We start from the raw sequence: 19,742 nt of genomic DNA, 5'->3' as shown, positions 1-19,742 counted from the left end.
AAGTTAATGTAAAGTTGATGACTAGTTCAAACGTATTTCTGTCCACTTGGAATTCTCTTATTCTAAATAACATTAAAAATTCTCACCCTACATCGCTAACAATATGGAAATAAAAGATTTCATCTCATGTAGATTTCTCCATTTACACATGCATCTTAATAATCCAAAATAAAATCACAAAACAGTAAAAATCCACAAGCACATCCCAAAAAAAAAATAAGAAGGAAAAAACAACAATGGAAATAAAGTAACAAATAAAAAAAAGTTCGCGTATGAGGACGCGAATATGCACAAGAATAAATTTTATGTAGCTATTCCAATTTTCTTTTATCATTCTTATCTTTATTGCTACAATACTTGATTGTGTCTTGCCTTTAAGCGTAATTTTGTGTCGCTTTTTAATGTTTTGTTTCTTTGGAGGGGGACTAATTGTTTTAATGTGGGAGGAAGTAGAGTTTTAAAGCTAATTTGAAGATTAAGAACTTTTTTGAACTTACAGAAAGCTTGTTTATTAAAATACAGAAAAAGTTTTGTCAAACTTCAAAAAAAGTTTTTTAAATTTTAATGTTTTTTTTTTTTTTTTTAAATTTTTTAATTTTTTAAATTTTTGAAATTGCAAATTTAAAAACTTAAATTTTTTTTAAAAATCTCAAAATTTTTTTTTAAAAATTTCTAATTTTTTTTAAAAATTTCTAATTTTTTTTTAATATTCAATATTTTTTTTAAATTCTTAATTTTTTTTTCAAATTTTTAATAATTGAAAATTTTTTTAAAATTTTTTAAAATTTTTTTATAATTTTTTTAATACTTTTCAACATTTTTTTAACAAATTTTTATTCTGCTTAATTTTTAGCAATTTTAGTTACAATTTTAATCATGTTTAAATACTCGAAAATTTGCAGAAAAATGGTTTAAAATCACAAAATCTACCCTCAATAGATTGCAGTGGCATTTCGTCGTCAGTGAACCTTCTTGCTCATTTCTGTATTTACTTTTTCGTGGACTTCAAATGGATCATCTTACTTGACGTTAACAAGAACAGTAATAATACTTGAAGGGTCCTTAAATTTAAATATTTTACATTTACGTAAACTTTACGAGGAAGTAAAATTAAACATTAAAAAAGGAAATTTTATTTTTAAATCAGAATGACTTGGAGGCTATTCCTGCGGTTTGGTTGTAAATTAAATTTCTCGTGAATTTTTGACCTTTTTTAGGAATTTAATCTCAATTAAATTCCTGAGATGTTTACTTGGATTTTGAGTGGAGTCGAGTCGAATTTTTCAAGTCCATGTGGATTGTTCCTGCAAACCACATTTTATCTATTTCTACAATGCAATACATCTCAATAATCTCATTGATATATGATACATGATCATTGGATTCTGAGGATAATATGACAATAAACTCTTGCAAATTAAATTAAATAAAATAAATCGAGACAAGTAATGCAGAACATTTATTGAAAAAGAATTTTTTAACCTACTTATCTGCTGAAATGTCATCATTCAAGAAGCATTTCAACTTCATTATCTTCATTCACAAAATATTTCATTGAAAAATGTTTTAAAATTTTAATGTTGTGAGGCAATTGCTGTTAAAATGACTGGTGATGAGTCGTATGTTGAATTAATTTATAAAATTACATAAAAAATTTGAATTTATGAGTCAAAAAAACCTAAAAATTAAAAAATAATAAAAACTAGAAGTTTTAGGAAAGTTTTAAAAATTTAGAAAATTCAAAAAATTCAAAAAATTTAAAAAATTTAGAAAATTCAAAAAAATTAAAATATTTAAAAATTTAAAAATTTAAAAAATTTAAAAAATTTAAAAAACTTAAAAATTTAAAAAATTTAAAAAATTTAAAAAATTTAAAAAATTTAAAAAATTTAAAAAACTTAAAAAATTTGAACAATTTTTTAAACATTTAAAAAATTTTAAAAATTTGAAAATTTTAAAAGTTTAAAAAACTTGAAAATTTTAAAAATTTGAAAAATTTAAAAAATTTAAAAATTTTTAAAAATTTAAAAAATTCAAAAATTTAAAAAATTTAAAAACTTCAATTTAAAAAATTTAAAAAATTTAAAAAATTTGAGAAATAAAAGTAAAAAAATTTAAAAATTGTTAATTAGGTATTTATTAAATTTAATATAAAAATGCGCTTTAAGTTCAATTAAGTTCAATTTTCAACCAACAATAAACATTTTCATTCACCATCGACTTTTACTCTATTCAATAAACTAGAAAAAATTTCATTTCTATCAGAAAAACAATTTTCAATCAACCGCATACAATGTATCACAAAATACAACAGCAACAGCAATAAAGTGAAGAATTTTTTCCACTCTAAATAAATTCACTTGAGTTGACAATCGTACAAAGCTATTTAACCTTCTTATTCTTCTCTTTTTTTACGTTCCCATCTCAACTCCATCCCACCAAAAACGACTTGTCTCACTAAATATTTGCAATTTTCAAAAGCGACATTGAAGAAGTATCAACGACTCTTGAGAAATGTAATAAAAATCTCTTTTTAACATTCGAGAATGAGAATGGAAGAGATATTTATGTTCGTATGATGGAGAAATGAAAGCATTCCGACCTGTGGGGAAAATTACAAAATAATTGTTAAAAATTTTTTTTTTTTTTCAATTTTTTTAAAATTATATCAATTTTATAAGGCTTTTCAAATTTTTTTTTTTTCAATTATTTTAAATTTTTCAATTTTTTTAAATTTGTCAATTTTTTTTTAAATTTTCAATTTTTTTTTTTAATTTTCCAATTATTTTAAGTTTTTCAATTTTTTAATTTTTCTAAATTCATCAATTTTTAAATTTTCAAATATTTCTGAATTTTTAAAATTTTTTAAATTTTTTTAAATTTTTTTTTTTTTTTTTTTTATTTTTTTAATATTTTTAAATTTTTTTAATATTTTTAATTTTTTTAATTTTTTTAATATTTTTAATTTCTTAAAATTTTTAAATTTTTTAAAATTTTTTCCATTATTCATTATTCATTTAAATTTCAATATTTTTTGTAAAATTTTTAATTTTTTAAAATTCTTTTTACAATTTTTCAATTTTAAATTTTTCCCCACCTGGAGAAATTACCGCCAGTCAGAACTCGTTGTACGGTTGTGGTGGCTGATGTAGTGAGGAAAAAAGAAGCAAAATGTTTAAATGAAGCCAGTATGGCACTTGATTGTGATAAGAATTTTCATTTTATCGATAAATTGCCATTAAATTGGATTTTAAAGCTTACTTTTATGTTATGGATTCATAGCTTCCCTTTTTCTCACTTACATTTTCAATTTTCGCGCTTGCCTTTCGTCTCATATGAACATTCGTGAAAATTGAACAAATGTGTTGAAATTATGGCACATAATAATTTCAACTACTTTAGTGGAACTAAAAAATTGATGAAATTTAATGAAATTATATAGTGAAAATAAATTCTCTGATGACTTTTTAAATTGTGTCGGGTTGTTTGAATTTTATGGACGGTAAATGGTGAAGACATTAGTTTTGTGCTGGTTATGATGTTTAAAACTAATTGAAAAATGGTTCTGGGGGTGAAAATTACTTTAAAATTTCATATTTTCATGAACAAAAAGTTAATTAATTTCACCTAAAGTTCTCATGGGACAGCAAAACTCAAAAGTACAAGATTTTCACCAGAACTCGTAAACTTTCAACCAGAAGCGAAGCTAGAAATTGTTTGAAGGGGTTGGGGGTTAAATCGTCAAAATTCAGGGGGGTTTATGGGATTTTTTTCATAAAAGCCCATAGAAAATTGAAAATTCTGTTCCAAAAAAGACAGAATTTTGACCCTAAACCTCCTCCCCCTCCTGCATACACCCCTGCTTACTTTTAACAAATCCACCCTCAATCCATTTTATCTCGTTCATAAAAAATTCATAGCAATAAAATTTGACACAATTTTCAGCTCATCTACCGGTCCCATACTTGAAAACATTAAATTTATGGTACAACATACGACATAATAAATCGATGATGCTCAAAAAAACAAATTTTCAACCCCTCTGCAATTCTAAAAGAGATGAAAATCTTTATAAATATTTCTTATTAAATATGAAAACGAGTAAAATAAACGACGATGGAGGCAACATCAGTAAATGACAAAAATAAGTTTAGTTTTTGATCGGTTGATGGAGATTTGAGCGAAGTTTAAATATGGTACTTACTATGACCTTACTATGCGATAAACTACTAGAGTTGTCAATCTTATGTTTAGTTTGCTATGGCAAGTTCCACAACTGCCGTTATTAATTGGACAAAATTTCGAATACAAATGCCGAAACAGCCATTTTCACTCAGGCTAGACTTCGGAAAGGGTAACCAGGAATAAGATCTTATACTCTGTGGTATTTAGTATGTAGTTGCATGCTCAATTAATACTATACATTATTAGATATTGGATACTTGTACGTATAGAAGCAGTGTGCGGTTTAAAATAAACATGATTAAAGTGTACAGTAGATAATAAGCGGTACTTTGTAAATCATATGCAGTAAACAGTTCTTAGTATACGTCATGCAGTATACGGTTCTTAGTACACTGTATGTAGGATACGGTACGAAGTAAACAGCTACATTACCTTGTGTATCAATTTTGGTACACAATTTTATTAAAAAAGAATACAGATTATAGCATTATTTACATAGTATTTTTACATGTAGTCCATGCTATATAGTATACGCCGTGTAGTATACGTTACAAAGTAAACAAAATACCTACCAAACTGACCATCCAACTCAAAAATCTATGAAAAACAAGGAAACTACACAAAAAGGAGATGAAAATGGAGAAAAGGAGAACAAAAATCTCATAAAAATGAAGACAAATGTGCCGTGTGCGTTTTATTTCGCTTTTCAGCATTCGACATCATCAATTTGTGACACGATAAATGAAAGTATTCATTCATCATCATCAAATGTGAATTTTTTTCTTCTCCTTTTTCTCAGCACAGCATTAAGACTAACAAAATATCAAAGAATAAGATGAAGAAGAAAAGAATTTTTTTTTTTTGAAGGCGTCGAATGGAGCACCAGCAGTGGCAAAGTACGGTATTGCTTCACAAATAATCAAAATGAATGAATAAATGAATGAATGATGAACGAAAAAGGTGAAGTAAGTGAGTGAGTGCAGCAAATATGACGCACGGGAGGCGCTCAGATTCCAACATTTTTTCTCCATTATTTCAGTGTTGATTGTTTTTCATTTCATACATATTATTCAAGCGCCAGATGACGTCGAGTTCAATTTGATTTCTTTGTTGATGTTTGATTCATTTCTAATGAGACAAATTGGTGTGCTGAAAGGACTTTGAGGAATTATATGAGGAATTGTAAGGACAATGATTTATTTTGAAATTTTGAATTTCCCGAGCGGCATTTTTTGGCAATGACAGCTATGTGGCAGCCTTCACACTGCCTTGCCATGTATAAGGCTGCCATAAGGCACTGCCATATATGTTCGCCTTGTGGCTGACATATAATTGCCTTGTGATTGCCTTGTGATTGTCTTTTGCTTGCCTTGTGATTGCCTTGTACGATCGCCTCATGGTCACCTCGTGGCGGCCATATGACCGCCTTGTGACTGGCATGTAACCGCCTTCAATAACAATAGTGCAATAATTTTTTCATGTGTACTTCATTTGAGTTGTAATTTTTAAAGTGTTAAAATCGCAGAAGAAAAAATCGTCAAAATAATAAATCTGGAGCGTTTATTGGACCTAACAAGACACAAAATACTTTGAATTGGAACAGGAAATTGATGTAAGTAATGAAAATTTTAAATAAAATTATGTGATGACGTGGAAAATTAAAAAAAAAATGTGTGTTTTTTTAAACAGTGCAAAGTGAAATTGAAGACAATTGTTGAATTTCCAACCACCACATTAAAGAAAGGACGTATAGTGAGTTAAAATCAAATTTTCAATAATTTTTCTTTTGATTTAAGCCTCCATGTGGTTTTCAACATGTGATCGCCTTGTGATTGCCATGTGACCACCGACAACAAAATAACTTTTCCACGTGTTTTCGAATTTTGATGTAAAATTTGAAAAATAAAGAGATTGGATGGATTGGATGAATTATGAGGGTATGTTTTTAGTTTTGTTCCATTTTATGAATAAAAAATAATAAACTTAATGTTCTTTATCATTTCAGGTCTAAATCATATTAAAATTTATTCTGGTCATCTTTGTTTGTTACCGCATCACAAACTCAAGAAGTGTACAAAAAATTGGACGCCACCAGAAATTGCATGCACACAGCCCGTAGAAATCACGAGGACAAAAATAATAAAATAATGTAGAACAATGTAAAAATTATAATATTGATGAAATAAAGAGAGAATTATTAACTGTAAAACAAAATTTAAATTATGTTTGATTATAACAGTTTTATTACAGATTTCTGAAGGCAGTGAGAAGGCAGTTTTGAGGCAGTGCCTTTATATTACCTTGACGACCGCCGCATAAGCGCCTTTATGTCACCGCCACGGCGATTAAAAGGCAAGGCAATCTAACGGCAATGGCGGTTGTGTGGCAGCCGCTCAAGCGGATAAATCGACATCTGGGAGCGCCGTCAAGGCAGAAAGGCAGTCGTATGGCGAAAATCGTTCTGCCTTGATCCAAGGCAGTCGGCAGTCGGCAGCGCCGCATGACTGCCATTTGGCTACCACAGATACGGTTGATGCCGCTCGGGTTTTTGAAGTATTCTTGAATAAACTTCTAGGAAACAGTGTGCTAGTTATTAGCGGAACTCGAAGTCGACTCAGGTTTTGTATGGAACAGTAGACTCAACTTAGACTGACTCGATTCTGTAAAAGACAAGTCTACTTCAAGCTCTTGTTGTTAGTTTTGGCAAGAAATAATCTTTTCTGATATGGCATTAAGCACCGATTTTCAAAAAGTTCACATCCTGCCATAATATAACTGTGAAAATTTGACACAATTGAGCAAAGCTGAGGATAATTGTTTTTGATGGGAATTAATTGGGCATTCGACCAATTATTTTATAAATTCTCAAATTTAAAGCAATTAACAAAATCTGAGAATTGATCAGATCAAACAAGTTTGATCAGTTACGCACTGTGGACACTAATTACCTTATTAATGGGATATTTTTGATGAGAATAACAAAATTTTCGGCGCATTTCTGTTAACTTTTTAAGGTTAATAATTCAATTTGTTTATTATTTTGGTTGTGCAGGGATGAGAGTGCTGTGCGTAACATCCTTGATGTATCTGAAAGTCCAATATCACTGAAAAGCTATGCATACGATGAAATATTTCCTTATATTTAACAGAACCTTTCAAATTCATATTGAAATACCCAGAGTTGCTTTATTTTGAAATAACTTTTTCCCAAATTTTTATAAAAATCCTTATATCTATTATAACAAATTCTTTTAAATTTGGAGTCATATTTGAGCATTAATTTATTTTATATTAATGTAGTCAAATGTTAAGAATCAAAGCTTAACCCGTATAGCATAAGTCGGCTAATCGTTTGAAAGTCCGACCCTACACTGGCGAAACTTTTACTTGTGGCCAGATTCGATTAGAATCCGAGTGCAAGGGTACCGTCGGCCTAGTGCTGTATTTTAGATCGATTAACCAACTCGTGTTATTCGGGTATATTTAAAGAATTAAAAGCAATTTATAGTCTTTCTTAACCAATTTCCGAGTAGAACATGCTGTGATTATTCGCAACTTATAACTAGCCTTACAATCAAATACCCGTAACCTGTTCCACTCGGTATAATAAAGCATTACCCTCTCCATAACTATTTTATCTTACAAAAATTAAAGTAAAAAATATCACTTAATTTTGATACCAAACCTTAAATCTATCAACTGCCTTTTCCCATTGATCAAATGCATCAAGAATCTTTTCACGATTCTCAATCTTCGGTTTGAATACTTTCAATGCTGTATATTGGTTTTGCAGCTCCTCAATCGTTACTTTGTTCATATTATAAGCACATAAGTGTGCAACACCCAAACTTGTTGTTTCTGGATCACTTCTTTCGACTGTAACTTGACACACATCTGCTAATGTTTGCAAGACAAAATCATTTTTAGAAACTCCACCATCAGCACGAAGATTCTCAACTTTATAATTTGTTTCCTTAAATGAGGCATTAATCAGCTGTACAACACGAAAAACAATCGATTCTAAAATTGCACGAGTCATATGATTTTTTGTTGTTGATGATTTAATACCAATAAATCCAGATCCAGCATATGGATCATTAATTGGTGCAGAAAGTCCACCAAATGCTGGTACAAAATAGACACCGTCAGTGTCAGTAACACTTTCAGCCATTCCAGAAGTTTCCTGTGGATCATTATAAAGTCCAATTTGCATTCCCCAAAGGATGACATTTGCTGTATTATTTGAAGATCCTTCAACATCAAAGACAGTTCCTAGGTCTCGAATACTGTATGATATTTGTGGATATAGACCGTGAATACTGGCATGAATTTTATAGGCTGTATTAATACAGAAGAATGTTCCAGTTCCAAGTGTTATTTTGGCATCTCCTTTATTAAAACAACAGTGACCAAACATGGATGCTGATTGATCTGCAATAATTGTGCTGATTTTAACTGGAGCTCCAAATACTGATGGATGAGTAAATCCAAAGTCATGAGAGTTGTCGACAACCTGGAATAAATAATAGATGACACTGAATTAATCGATGCACTGAATTAATCGATGCAGGCACGATGCCAGAGCCATGCCGTCATTGTGTTGGATTTTAGATTGATTAATTAGCTTATGCTATTCATTCTTACCTTCGGCAATAACTTCCTTTCAATTTTAAACAAATTTATAGCCCATCCCGCCCAGCTCATTGTGAATGGATCATAAAGTCCTGTCGCAATGGCATTTGTCACATCCATAACTGTTTCCACTTTATCACTTGAAGTTCCTCGTCTCAGTCTATATAGTAAAAATGCATCGACAGTTCCAAAACTAGCTTCATTCTTCCTTAAGCTATCTTGAAGCTGCTTATTATTTTGCAAGCACCACAAAAGTTTTGGCACAACCTGTGGATTTGTCAACTTTATCACTGATCCAGCAAGGAATTTCTGAGACCGAGTAAAGCAGTACAGGAAATTAGAACCCAGATGAATTCCACTAAATGAGTAGGAATTATTCCATTTTTTAACAATATCATCAGCTCTAATATCTTTCCATGTGATAATGTTGTGATATGTTTTGCCGGTATTTGTATTCCATGTTGTGAATGATCTACAAAGAGAGCGTAACAAACACATACAAATGAAGATTGATAATGAAAATGTGAAAGAAATTATTAGATTAAAAACAGAGTTGGTGCAAAGGATGGTCTTCGGTGAATATTATTGGATAATGGTGGTTTTATATTCCAAAAATTGAAAAAATTGAATAATTATGTCCAAATAATGAGGAGGGGATTGGTCATCATTCCGTATCAACCCTTATTAGAGTGTATGGCACTTGATCTATCTTGAATAGCTCAAATTTGACACAAATCAATTGATCCATCAAAAATTCGTATGTGACTCAGACTTGGTACAGGATTCGATTTAAATCCGGTATCATTCTAGAGTGACAACGCTCTATTGTCGGATTTTGGACCGAGTAACCAACTTATGCAAATCAACACGCTTTACAAAATCACCAACTCTGTTTCACAAAATCCAAACAAATCCTTACGCTCTTAATGTTGAAATCCCAAGAACAATGTCAGAATATGACACTTTGGCACTCGTTACAGCACTTTTGATGACATCAATACAGGTGTTAACTAACACTTCTGGATCAATTTCATGATATCCATGTTGTGGCACTAAATTTTCAATTTCCTTAGCTGACGTTGATAAAATAGTAAATTTTTCATCATAAACGAAGCACCGAACGGAAGTCGTTCCAACATCAAGCACTGCAATATATTTTGTCATTATTTTTTATGCTTAAATTCACACTTTTATATCCAGCAGATGTGACAAACTTGAACTGCAAATTTTTACTAAGTAGTTTAAAATGTGTCGGATGATAAGCATTAAATAAAATTGTAGGGGAAATAAAATGTGAGCTGATTAGGTCAAATTTTGAATTAAATTGATCTGTATTTGTAATTTTTTTTTCAATAAATCTTTTTTATAGCACAAAAGACATTTAATTACGTCAAACAAACACAATCACACCTTTAAACAAGTTTATCTATTTTTGTTCCTGTCGCTGACGTTTCTATGTTTACGTAAACAAAAAACAGACGCAAGAATGTAAACACAAAACAGCTGATTATGGTTATGTTTGCCACAAGGATTGTAAAAACAAAAGACGGTTATGGATTATTGCTGGTTAGATTTCAAATTTTACGTTTCGAGAAAAAAAATATAATTTTGTAATAAATTTGTATTTAAACAGGTGTCTGGATTAAAACTGGATCAAAGTGGAATTTTTACTGGTTACTTGATATACAAGACCCAAAAGAGGCCTGATATTCTCTGGAGCAGCACAAATCGATTTAAAGTCCAACATAACGTCAGCGTGACATGATTGGATTTAAACTGAATACGAGACACGCCAGTCTGGGCCGGATTAATTGATTTATTCAATTCAGATCTTTAAATTGGTCAACTAGATTCTGGCCGACCTAAGACAGACTGAATGTTTCTGAATCTGGTCCCAAGCTGTCTAGCCGACTAGACTCTGCCGATCTGAGACAGACTAAATGTCTCTGGATCAGGCTCCAAGCTGTCTAGTCGAATAAATTCTGTCGCAACCGGATTTCATCGAATCTAGTTCCAGAATATAGCTTTCGTAGCTAGACAACAGAGTCTAATCGACTAGACGAACTGGAATTAGAATTGGAGATAACCAATCTCTGTCTTGATCCGCATAGACTTGAAATCAGATTTCTCGCCTTAATCACGCCATGCGTCATCCGGTTCTGTCAAAAGTAAAATAACTTTGATGATTTAATCAATTTCACTAAAAAGGATAATTTAAAATTTCACATTTTTCTTGACAGAACAAACAATTTTTATTACACAAATAAATGCAATAAACGTCTTTACAAATTTAAATTTTAAATCTGTTTAAAAGCATCATCAAAGTCTGCAATTAAATCCTTTGCATCTTCAAGACCAACACTGACACGAATTAATCCATCATTAATGCCCAATTCCTTTCGTTGATCTTCTGGTACACTGGCGTGTGTCATAATTGATGGAAGTTCAACCAAACTCTCAAATCCACCAAGACTTTCAGCAATCATGAAAATTTTCAATGATTGAAGGAATTTTGTTGATTTTTCGAGATTTGCGTCACGTAAATAGAACGAAAATACACCGGAATGTCCATAAGTTTGCTTTAATGTTGTCTCATATTGTGGATGAGATTTTAATGCTGGATGCAAGACTTTTTCAACTTTTTCATGTGCTTCTAAATATTTAGCAATAGCCATTCCAGTTTTAAAGTGTCTTTCCATTCTCAATGAAAGTGTCTTTAAACTACGATTGACTAAATAACAGTCAAATGGTGATGGCACAATTCCGGCTGCATTTTGATAAAACTTGAGTCTCTCATAAATCTTTTCATTGCTTGTTGCAATGCTGCCCATAACAACATCAGCATGTCCATTCATGTACTTTGTAAGAGAATAAGCAACAACATCAGCACCAAGTTCAAGTGGACGTTGGAAATATGCGGACAGGAATGTATTGTCAACAACGACAAAAGCTTCAGAATTTTTATGAACAAAATCTGAAATTTTTTGAATATCAATGACTTTCATCGATGGATTTGTTGGCGTTTCCAACCACACAAGCTTCACGTTGTCTTTCATTGCCTTTTCAAGATTGCTAACGTCAGTCATGTCGACAAAAATGACTTCCATTCCCATATTAACTGCGAGATTTCTAAACAATCGATTTGTACCGCCATAGACATCATCACCAGTGATAATAACATCGCCGGTTTTAAGCGTTGAGATTATTGCTGTTTGAGCACCAAGACCGGATGCAAATGTTAAAGCATATTTTCCATTGTCAAGTGATGCAAGACATGTTTCAAGAACTGAACGAGTTGGATTTCCACTGCGACTGTATTCAAATCCTAAAATTAAAATGATTCAGCAATAATTTTGAGAATAATTCCATTAAATTACTCACCAGCATGCTGTGCAGGAGCAAACTGTTTGTAAGTTGTTGCAAGACTTATAAGTGGAACTACAGCTCTAAAAACAAAACAAAATGTCAGATAATAATAGGATTGATATTTACACAGATGCTGGACATACCTGCAATTCCATAATTCTGGTTCCTGTCCTACATGAATGGCTTTAGTAGCGAAACCTTCTTCAGCCTTTCTGAATCCAATTTGTTCACCAAATGAAATTCTAAAAAAAGGAAATGACAAAAGATAAATTATTTCATTCTGTACATTATTTTCTTATCTTCGTCTAACTTTTTTTGATTGTCAAAAATAATTGAGTATTATCAGTGATAAATAAAACGTGATAAAAATTTATCAATTACTTGAAAAGCCTTGTTAAAGTACAATAATCTCCAAATTGAATGAGTTTTGTTAACTGTATGAATGATTTGATAAAAATTTGTTAGACACTTGATGTATTTTAAGAACTTAAATGAAGCAGATGACTAGACAGATTCTTAATATTGTTAATTTGAAAAGAATAAGTGTCGGTGACAGGCATTGAGTGCGATTTGAAATTCACAACTCTAATCAGGCATCGAGATTTAAACCAAATCTGGGACTAGGACAGAGTTAGTCTAGTGTCGGTTTTTGATCGTTTTGTGCTATACGGGATTAGATTTAAATATTGCAAATTATGCAGATCTAGATTACTTTTGGCTAAAAGATGCGTAATTTCAATTACCAAAAGAATCATTCCAAAATTATTCCAAAATAAAATGGAAGGTTTTAAAGGATACTTGCTTTTTAATAGGTAGACAGTCGAACTAAATTTACATCATTCAAATTGATGCTTAAACCTACATTTAGATTCAAATTCACTGTTTCACATGCTATTGATTGTGGTTTTCGCGTTTTTCAGTTTTAACCAGAAAATAATTAGTTTTAAGTATTAATTTGCTTGAAACTCAATGCCAGTTTCAATCAGTCGTAATGGTTGTTATTAAACATACATTCATGTATAGACGAAATCAATAAAATTCAAAGAGTTTGAGTAAAAAACAGAAAAATATGGATAAACCCAAACACTGATTGGGAAATTTTGCATCAATTAATGACTTAAATACAATGTCAATCTCTAGATATGTTTTGAATACAGTAAAATAACAGGTTTTAAGTTGTTTATTTACTCTAAGTTAACGATGATCATAACAGAATGTCATTAAGAGTTGTACGGTGACAATTAAGAGATCGTTCACTTTGGGGCAGTTCTATTATTAAGTGACGCAAAGAAGCGATGCTTTGACCTGCCTTTACTCTCTCCTTTAACGTAATTTCCCTCTAAAATCCGTCTAATCCAATTAATAATAAATTACTAAAAAATACTATCTTATCACTAAACAGACTTTCAATCTATACAAGACATGGTGTGAATATGTCTGGTTTTTCTTTCTAGCCAATGTGCTAGTTTTTAATTATTTGTTTAATTTATTCTTTTTTTTTTTCTTTTTTTCTCGCAACCTTGAGATTCAAATTTTCTCTCAATTTTTTTTTTCCCAAAAACTACGTCATTTGATAATCACATCTTACACAGCGATAACCGGTAAAAGATCTTTAGCGGCATGTAATGTAATAAATTTAGAAAATGCCGAGAATATTTTCAAGGAAACGTATTTCGCGATTTTTTTTCTAATGCTGACCACGTGGTTGGTATAATTATAGCAAATTTTTAGACAGACTTGTAAGACTTGGCGATGAAAAACTCTTTCTTTTTAATGATTTAATAAAATAATTAGGTCACTAAATCTTCAGGTGTCAAATGTTTTAATTATTGTCAATTTCTAGAGCACTTCTTAATTTTTGGACAATTTTTTATTTGAGTGTCCTTCCCGAAATAAATGAGAAGACGCAATAAAAAATTCAAATCAACCATAAAAAAAAAAGTTCAAAATTCTTTAGCATTTTTCTAGGTGACCTTAAATACTAATTCTAATGGATTTAATATTCTTTGTTTCAGCGTTCATTTGCACTTTTTGCATTGCGATAAGACATCTTATTGGATATAAAAATCCGATTTTTCTGATATGCCGAACACAAAGCACGTTTTGTAAATAAAAACAAACTAAAGGTCGACAACATGACTATAAAACATTGATTTTGACATAAATCTGGAGTGTAAATAAACACTAATTTGAAAAGAAGAAGTAGGTTAATCCGGAATCTGACAATAAGCAAGGGCGATTCAGATTTGGTTCTGGATTTAAATTAAATTTGGGACAAAATCATAGTCAAGCCGGACAAGATTTTAGAATTAAAAAACAATAGCCAATAGAAGCAATTCTAGTTGAGTTTTGGAAAAATGAGATTTTAAGGAATTTTGTCATAGCAAATTAAACTGGTTTTGCTTCAAAATATGGGTATTGCCTTAACCCCTAACCCTCCCCCCTGCTGATATGACCGAAAAATATTCTTCCCAGTAGCAAAATCTAATAATTTGTCAACTTTATCTCCTTTATAAATCATTCTGATTAAGAGTCTACAACAAAAATTCCCATTTTTTTCGCTCATAATTTGTCTTTGAGTACACAATTGTCACTTAAAAAATTGCCAACACGATACTCACTCAGATAATTCATTTGTTAGCTGTTCCATGTTATAAATGGCAAACTATTGTTAAGAAATTCTAATTAATTTAAACACAAAATAAGACACAAAAAGGAAAAAGTTTAAAAATTTTTGTCTGTCTTTTAAAAATGAAATAAAAAAAAATAATTAAAAAATGTACAAAGAAGTCTCCTTTTGCGACTGTTTTAATGCACAGCTCAAACGAGACTGAATTTTTTTTTCCACTCAGCTGAGAATAAAAAAATATTTATGAAATTATGAGCGAAATGAGCAGTGTGAGTAAAAATGAATAGAATATTTTGAACATAAAAAAATGAGAAAGATAAATTAAAATAAAAAAGAGTTGAGAATGGTGATAAAAAGAAGATAATAGCGAATTTGTAGCTGATTTCAATAAATTTGCATCATTTTGCAAAATCTAACTTGTAAATCAAAGGTTAATAAGTTTGTAATAATCATTTAACATTTTGAATATTTTGAACAATTTAAAAATTAACTTTTCAGAAGTAGTTTAGGGATTTTGGATACCTCTCCTGCATTTAAGGACTAACTTAGGGTAGAAGAGGGTTTAAGGTCATGGAGGGTAGAAATGTGATTTTAGCATTTTATATCAAATTGATAGGAATTTTGTTCATGTTTTATGAAATATGAAGCTTATCTTGTCAGAGCAATTAAGTGCGTTTTGTAGGTAATTTCCTTATTAAAATTCCATCTACAAATCATTTCCTTTTCAATTTTGTTTCGATTCATTAATTCAGTTTCAATCAACAACTGCTTAATTTAGTTGTTATATGTCACGACAATTTATTATCATTCAGTAAGTCATAGTCAGTTTTATTGTAGATTAATTTTGTGTCTCTCTATACCCGAGTGGACAACTGGTTGATGTTAATTTATTGTCCAACTGATGCTAGTTCTAAAATATTTTTGAACACTCGAGATCTTGAGATAAAAATTTTAAAACAAAAAAAGCTGAACAATTTGAGACTTTTTCTTAAGAAAGTTGAACTATGTATGTAAATATCTCAAGAACTACATATACATAGTAATAATGACTCATTGCATTATAATTTGCTAAAACATGATGCAATAATGGAAACATAATACAAGTTTTATGACACGAGGAATAAGAAATTTGAGAACATAAAATAATTTAACTCGTGTTTTGAGAATTATCAGCATTTTGTTTAATTTATACTCGAATTTGTTTAGGCACTAGAAGGTCATTATAGAAAGCAAGGTTCTGATTGATGCTAAATTCAAAAAAGAGTATTTCATTGATTCACTATGGGCCATTTAGTAATTACATATGGATGAGATATCTCTCCCATCAATAGAAATTCTAAGGAAATTCTCATATTGTTCATTTTTTCTTAATAATAAACAGCATAATGAATGTTATTGTTTACTTTATAAAAATAATAATTACATTTGCAGAATGATTAAAAAGATAATGCTTTTGTTAATAACTTCCATCCCAAATAATGTGATAATGGTGATTAATTCATTTCTGTTAAAATCATGATTGATGTAATTAAATTAAATCAGATTATCTCAATGGCTTATTAAAAAATCATTAAAAAATCATCAATATTTTTTTAAAAATTTACATACGTATCTGTGAAAGATGAGCTTCCCGAATTGCTTTTCGTTCTTGTTTGGTTTTGCAAGATGAAAAATAAATTTTGACTAAAATTTTTTTCAATAGAAAAAATGCAAAATTAAATAAAAGATTTCAGTACAATTCTGGGATAGCGATAAGAATCTCGTGAGATTTTCAAAAGTGCGGTTCTCAAATAGCACAAATTGGTTAATTGGTCAAAGATAATATCGCAGTGTCAAATTAGGAATCGATTAGCTGATTTTTTGCGTTTTTGTGGTTTTTTACAAGTTTTGTTCATATTTATCATTAACTAAACGAGTCATTGACTGGTCAGGAACTTGAATATTGTGTTAAATTAGCTTAGAGAATAAGAAACTAGAAGTATTGCAAGATAAGTCGGAACAAAAGCTCATAGATTAATTATTCAATTGAAATTTGATAAAAAGGACCTGATAACGTAGTTGTTAGGACTTTATGAGTACGGACTCGACGGAAACCAACTTTGTTAGGAAAATAAAACTATTAAATTATTTATTAAAGTTTTTTTTTGATACTTACCACAAACTTTTTGAATTTTTTGTTCTAGATAACATAGTTATTTGGACTTTTTGATCAACAACTCAATGTAAAATGCGAAATTAACTGGAATTATTCAATTGCAGATTCTGTCACTCAGTAATTTTTCTACTTATTCAAATTTAATTAATTTTCACATATTTTTGCAAGTTCAATATTTCCAAATTTGGTTAAAATTTGATTAAAATTTCGCAAATTTGATTATTATTTTTTGATTAGATTATATTTTGATTAGATATCTAAATCTTCAATATTAAAACTTGTCAAACATATTGCATTATTTGAATATTAGATTTAAATTTATTGAAACTATTAAAATTAGCCACAAACTTTAACAATCAAAATTTTGATAAGAAAATTTCAAAACAATATTATTAAAAATTTCTGAACGTACTCACAGTCAACCTTGAAAGCATATGATTACAAACTTTCCCCTACTTATTGTTTACATTCAATCGGCTGAATCGGTTCGATCATTTTCACATCAAAACAACAGAGTGAAAAACATAAAGTTTTAAGTTTTAATTTTTTTCATCATTCTTACTTAATTTTTGGATATAAAACATTCATTTTTCTTTAATTAAGTTTCTTACAAGTACAAAATTACATCACAGCTATGTTTGCATTAAGGAATTCTATTAATTTAAAAAGTAAGTCGATAAACCGGATTGGACTTTGAACTTTTGTTCCAAATAAATTACAATAAATGTCTTATGACTGACTTTTAATGCAGTAGACAGTACTTTGACTGTTTGAATATTATTCATAGTATGCAAAACTTCATTGTGTAGGGCACTTCTAACTGACCTAATGAAATTGAAGTTTTAGATACTTTTAGGACTTTTCAAGTTCAAATCCACCAAGTCCTGTCGATTCTGATATTTAATTAATTCAAAATTACAATTTTAGGTGCCAAGCTTTTATCCCGCGGGATTACATCACTCTCACATCTACCTGAGACTCATCAAATGCTACAAAAAACATGCCGTGATTTTGCTGACAATGAGCTAGTTCCAATTGCCAAGAAAATTGACAAAGAACACTTATTTCCAGCAAATGAAATTCGAAAAATGGGAGAACTTGGACTGATGGGTCTTACAATGCCTGAAAAGTATGGTGGAACTGGACTTGATTATCTTGCATATGCAATTGCAATGGAAGAAATTTCTCGTGGATGTGCCAGTTGCGGTGTTGTTATGTCCGTCAATAATTCACTATATCTTGGTCCAATTTACTATAATGGAACTGAAGAACAAAAGGCTGAATTTATTGCTCCATACACAGATGGAAATCATATTGGATGTTTTGCACTTTCGGAACCTGGAAATGGAAGTGATGCAGCTGCAGCTCAGACAACAGCAAAATTGGTTGGAGATCAATGGATTATTAATGGAACCAAAAATTGGATTACAAATGGACCAGATGCAAGTGCTGCAATTGTGTTTGCAACAACTGATAAGCAACTTAAGCATAAAGGAATCTCGGCATTTATTGTACCTCGTGGAACACCTGGATTCTCATATGGAGCAAAAGAAGACAAATTGGGTATTCGTGGAAGTTCCACATGCTCATTAATATTCGAAGACTGTGCAATTCCAAAAGAAAATATTCTCGGTGAGGCAGGTCAAGGATTTAAAATTGCCATGAAGACACTCGATGACGGACGAATTGGAATTGCTGGACAAGCACTCGGTATTGCACAAGCTTCTCTTGAATGTGCTGTAGATTATGCAAATAAGAGAATGGCATTCGGAAATCCAATCAGTAAAATGCAAACAATTCAAAATAAAATTGCTGATATGGCATTAAGAGTTGAGTCTGCTAGACTATTGATATGGAGAGCTGCTGTATTGAAGGATGAGAAAAAACCATTTACTAAGGAGGCTGCAATGGCTAAGTTAGCAGCTAGTGAAACTGCTACTTTCTGCTCTCATCAGGTAGGAATCGATTGTGTTTATTTTTAGGGTACGGAATATGGTATAACCTAGTTTGACAAAGTGGTTCACCTACTCCGTATCCAATCCAACATTGAATTTCATACAGTTTAATACATTGAATTTATTTCTTATTTTTACACAGGCAATCCAAATTCTTGGAGGAATGGGATACGTCTCTGACATGCCAGCTGAACGTTACTACAGAGATGCTAGAATTACCGAAATTTATGAAGGAACATCAGAGATTCAAAGACTTGTTATTGCCGGACAAATTATCAAACAAATGTCATAGAATTAGAATAAGAATAATTTTCATATTTTAAATAAAGTGTTTAAATTAAATTTTGAATTTTATGTGTTTACATTACTTCTACTTAAGACTTACTTTACTTCCCTGGTCCAACAGATCAGTTATGATTATGGCTTCTCTTAGTTTGCATCTGAAGCAAACTCTAACGCTGCCTTTCGCCTGGCAATTACTAATGACAAGAGCATTACTATCTCTATCGACAGCGTCTCTCAATGAGTTCTTGAAAGATCGCATCAGGAAGTTACTACTCCAAAATGAGGCACAACAATGAATGACACTGACCTACCCCCAAAATGACGACTCATTCCAAATAATAACAAAGTACAAAACACAAATCTCTTGAAGTATATCAGGTTGCTTCATAGTTTCAAGCACCTTCGATTATTAACCTTTCAAGTGAGATTAAGAAGCCTCAATTTAGAAATATTTATGAAGTATTTTGACCCAATTAAAAGTTTCCTAATGAGATAACAATGATAAAATTTTCTCTATATAAATCAATGCATCAAA

General features: G+C 30.5%; 3 protein-coding genes across 3 annotated transcripts; 1 reads left to right on the top strand and 2 right to left on the bottom strand.

The window, feature by feature from the left end:
• Positions 1-7,364: 7,364 nt before the first annotated feature.
• On the bottom strand, positions 7,365-10,379 carry LOC139097013 (glycerol kinase 5-like). Its single transcript, XM_070648776.1, has 3 exons — positions 9,737-10,379; positions 8,830-9,289; positions 7,365-8,698 (listed from the first exon to the last, which is right to left on the bottom strand). The coding sequence occupies exons 1-3, from the start codon at positions 9,979-9,981 to the stop codon at positions 7,853-7,855; spliced, it is 1,551 nt and encodes a 516-aa protein (XP_070504877.1). The 5' UTR covers positions 9,982-10,379; the 3' UTR covers positions 7,365-7,852.
• Positions 10,380-11,044: 665 nt separating this feature from the next.
• Positions 11,045-15,022, bottom strand: LOC139097063 (cystathionine gamma-lyase-like). The gene is made up of 4 exons (XM_070648825.1): positions 14,805-15,022; positions 12,327-12,425; positions 12,199-12,263; positions 11,045-12,142 (listed from the first exon to the last, which is right to left on the bottom strand). Exons 1-4 carry the CDS (start codon positions 14,831-14,833, stop codon positions 11,115-11,117), a joined length of 1,221 nt encoding a protein of 406 aa, XP_070504926.1. The 5' UTR covers positions 14,834-15,022; the 3' UTR covers positions 11,045-11,114.
• A 2,426-nt stretch (positions 15,023-17,448) lies between these two features.
• Positions 17,449-19,271, top strand: LOC139097012 (short-chain specific acyl-CoA dehydrogenase, mitochondrial-like). The gene is made up of 3 exons (XM_070648775.1): positions 17,449-17,635; positions 17,895-18,922; positions 19,065-19,271. Exons 1-3 carry the CDS (start codon positions 17,602-17,604, stop codon positions 19,212-19,214), a joined length of 1,212 nt encoding a protein of 403 aa, XP_070504876.1. The 5' UTR covers positions 17,449-17,601; the 3' UTR covers positions 19,215-19,271.
• Positions 19,272-19,742: the final 471 nt, after the last annotated feature.

This window comes from Chironomus tepperi, unplaced genomic scaffold (genome assembly GCF_022539635.2).
Source record: "Chironomus tepperi strain 1889 unplaced genomic scaffold, CSIRO-AGI_Ctep_v1 contig_412, whole genome shotgun sequence".
NCBI lineage: Eukaryota > Metazoa > Arthropoda > Insecta > Diptera > Chironomidae > Chironomus > Chironomus tepperi.
The sequence above is the reverse complement of the archived record's forward strand: the minus strand, read 5'-3'. Positions and strand labels throughout refer to the sequence as shown.

Bases quoted from the DNA above. Each gene is read 5' to 3' on its own strand.
- LOC139097013 (XM_070648776.1), bottom strand. From the start codon at position 9,981: ATGACAAAATATATTGCAGTGCTTGATGTTGGAACGACTTCCGTTCGG. The intron at 9,290-9,736 runs GTAAGGATTTGT...CTCTCTTTGTAG, and splicing joins GGGATTTCAACATTAAGAGC to ATCATTCACAACATGGAATA. The intron at 8,699-8,829 runs GTAAGAATGAAT...TATTTATTCCAG, and splicing joins AAAGGAAGTTATTGCCGAAG to GTTGTCGACAACTCTCATGA.
- LOC139097063 (XM_070648825.1), bottom strand. From the start codon at position 14,833: ATGGAACAGCTAACAAATGAATTATCTGA. The intron at 12,426-14,804 runs GTGAGTATCGTG...TCCTTTTTTTAG, and splicing joins CTAACAAATGAATTATCTGA to AATTTCATTTGGTGAACAAA. The intron at 12,264-12,326 runs GTATGTCCAGCA...TTTTGTTTTTAG, and splicing joins CCAGAATTATGGAATTGCAG to AGCTGTAGTTCCACTTATAA.
- LOC139097012 (XM_070648775.1), top strand. From the start codon at position 17,602: ATGTTTGCATTAAGGAATTCTATTAATTTAAAAA. The intron at 17,636-17,894 runs GTAAGTCGATAA...TTACAATTTTAG, and splicing joins GAATTCTATTAATTTAAAAA to GTGCCAAGCTTTTATCCCGC. The intron at 18,923-19,064 runs GTAGGAATCGAT...ATTTTTACACAG, and splicing joins CTACTTTCTGCTCTCATCAG to GCAATCCAAATTCTTGGAGG.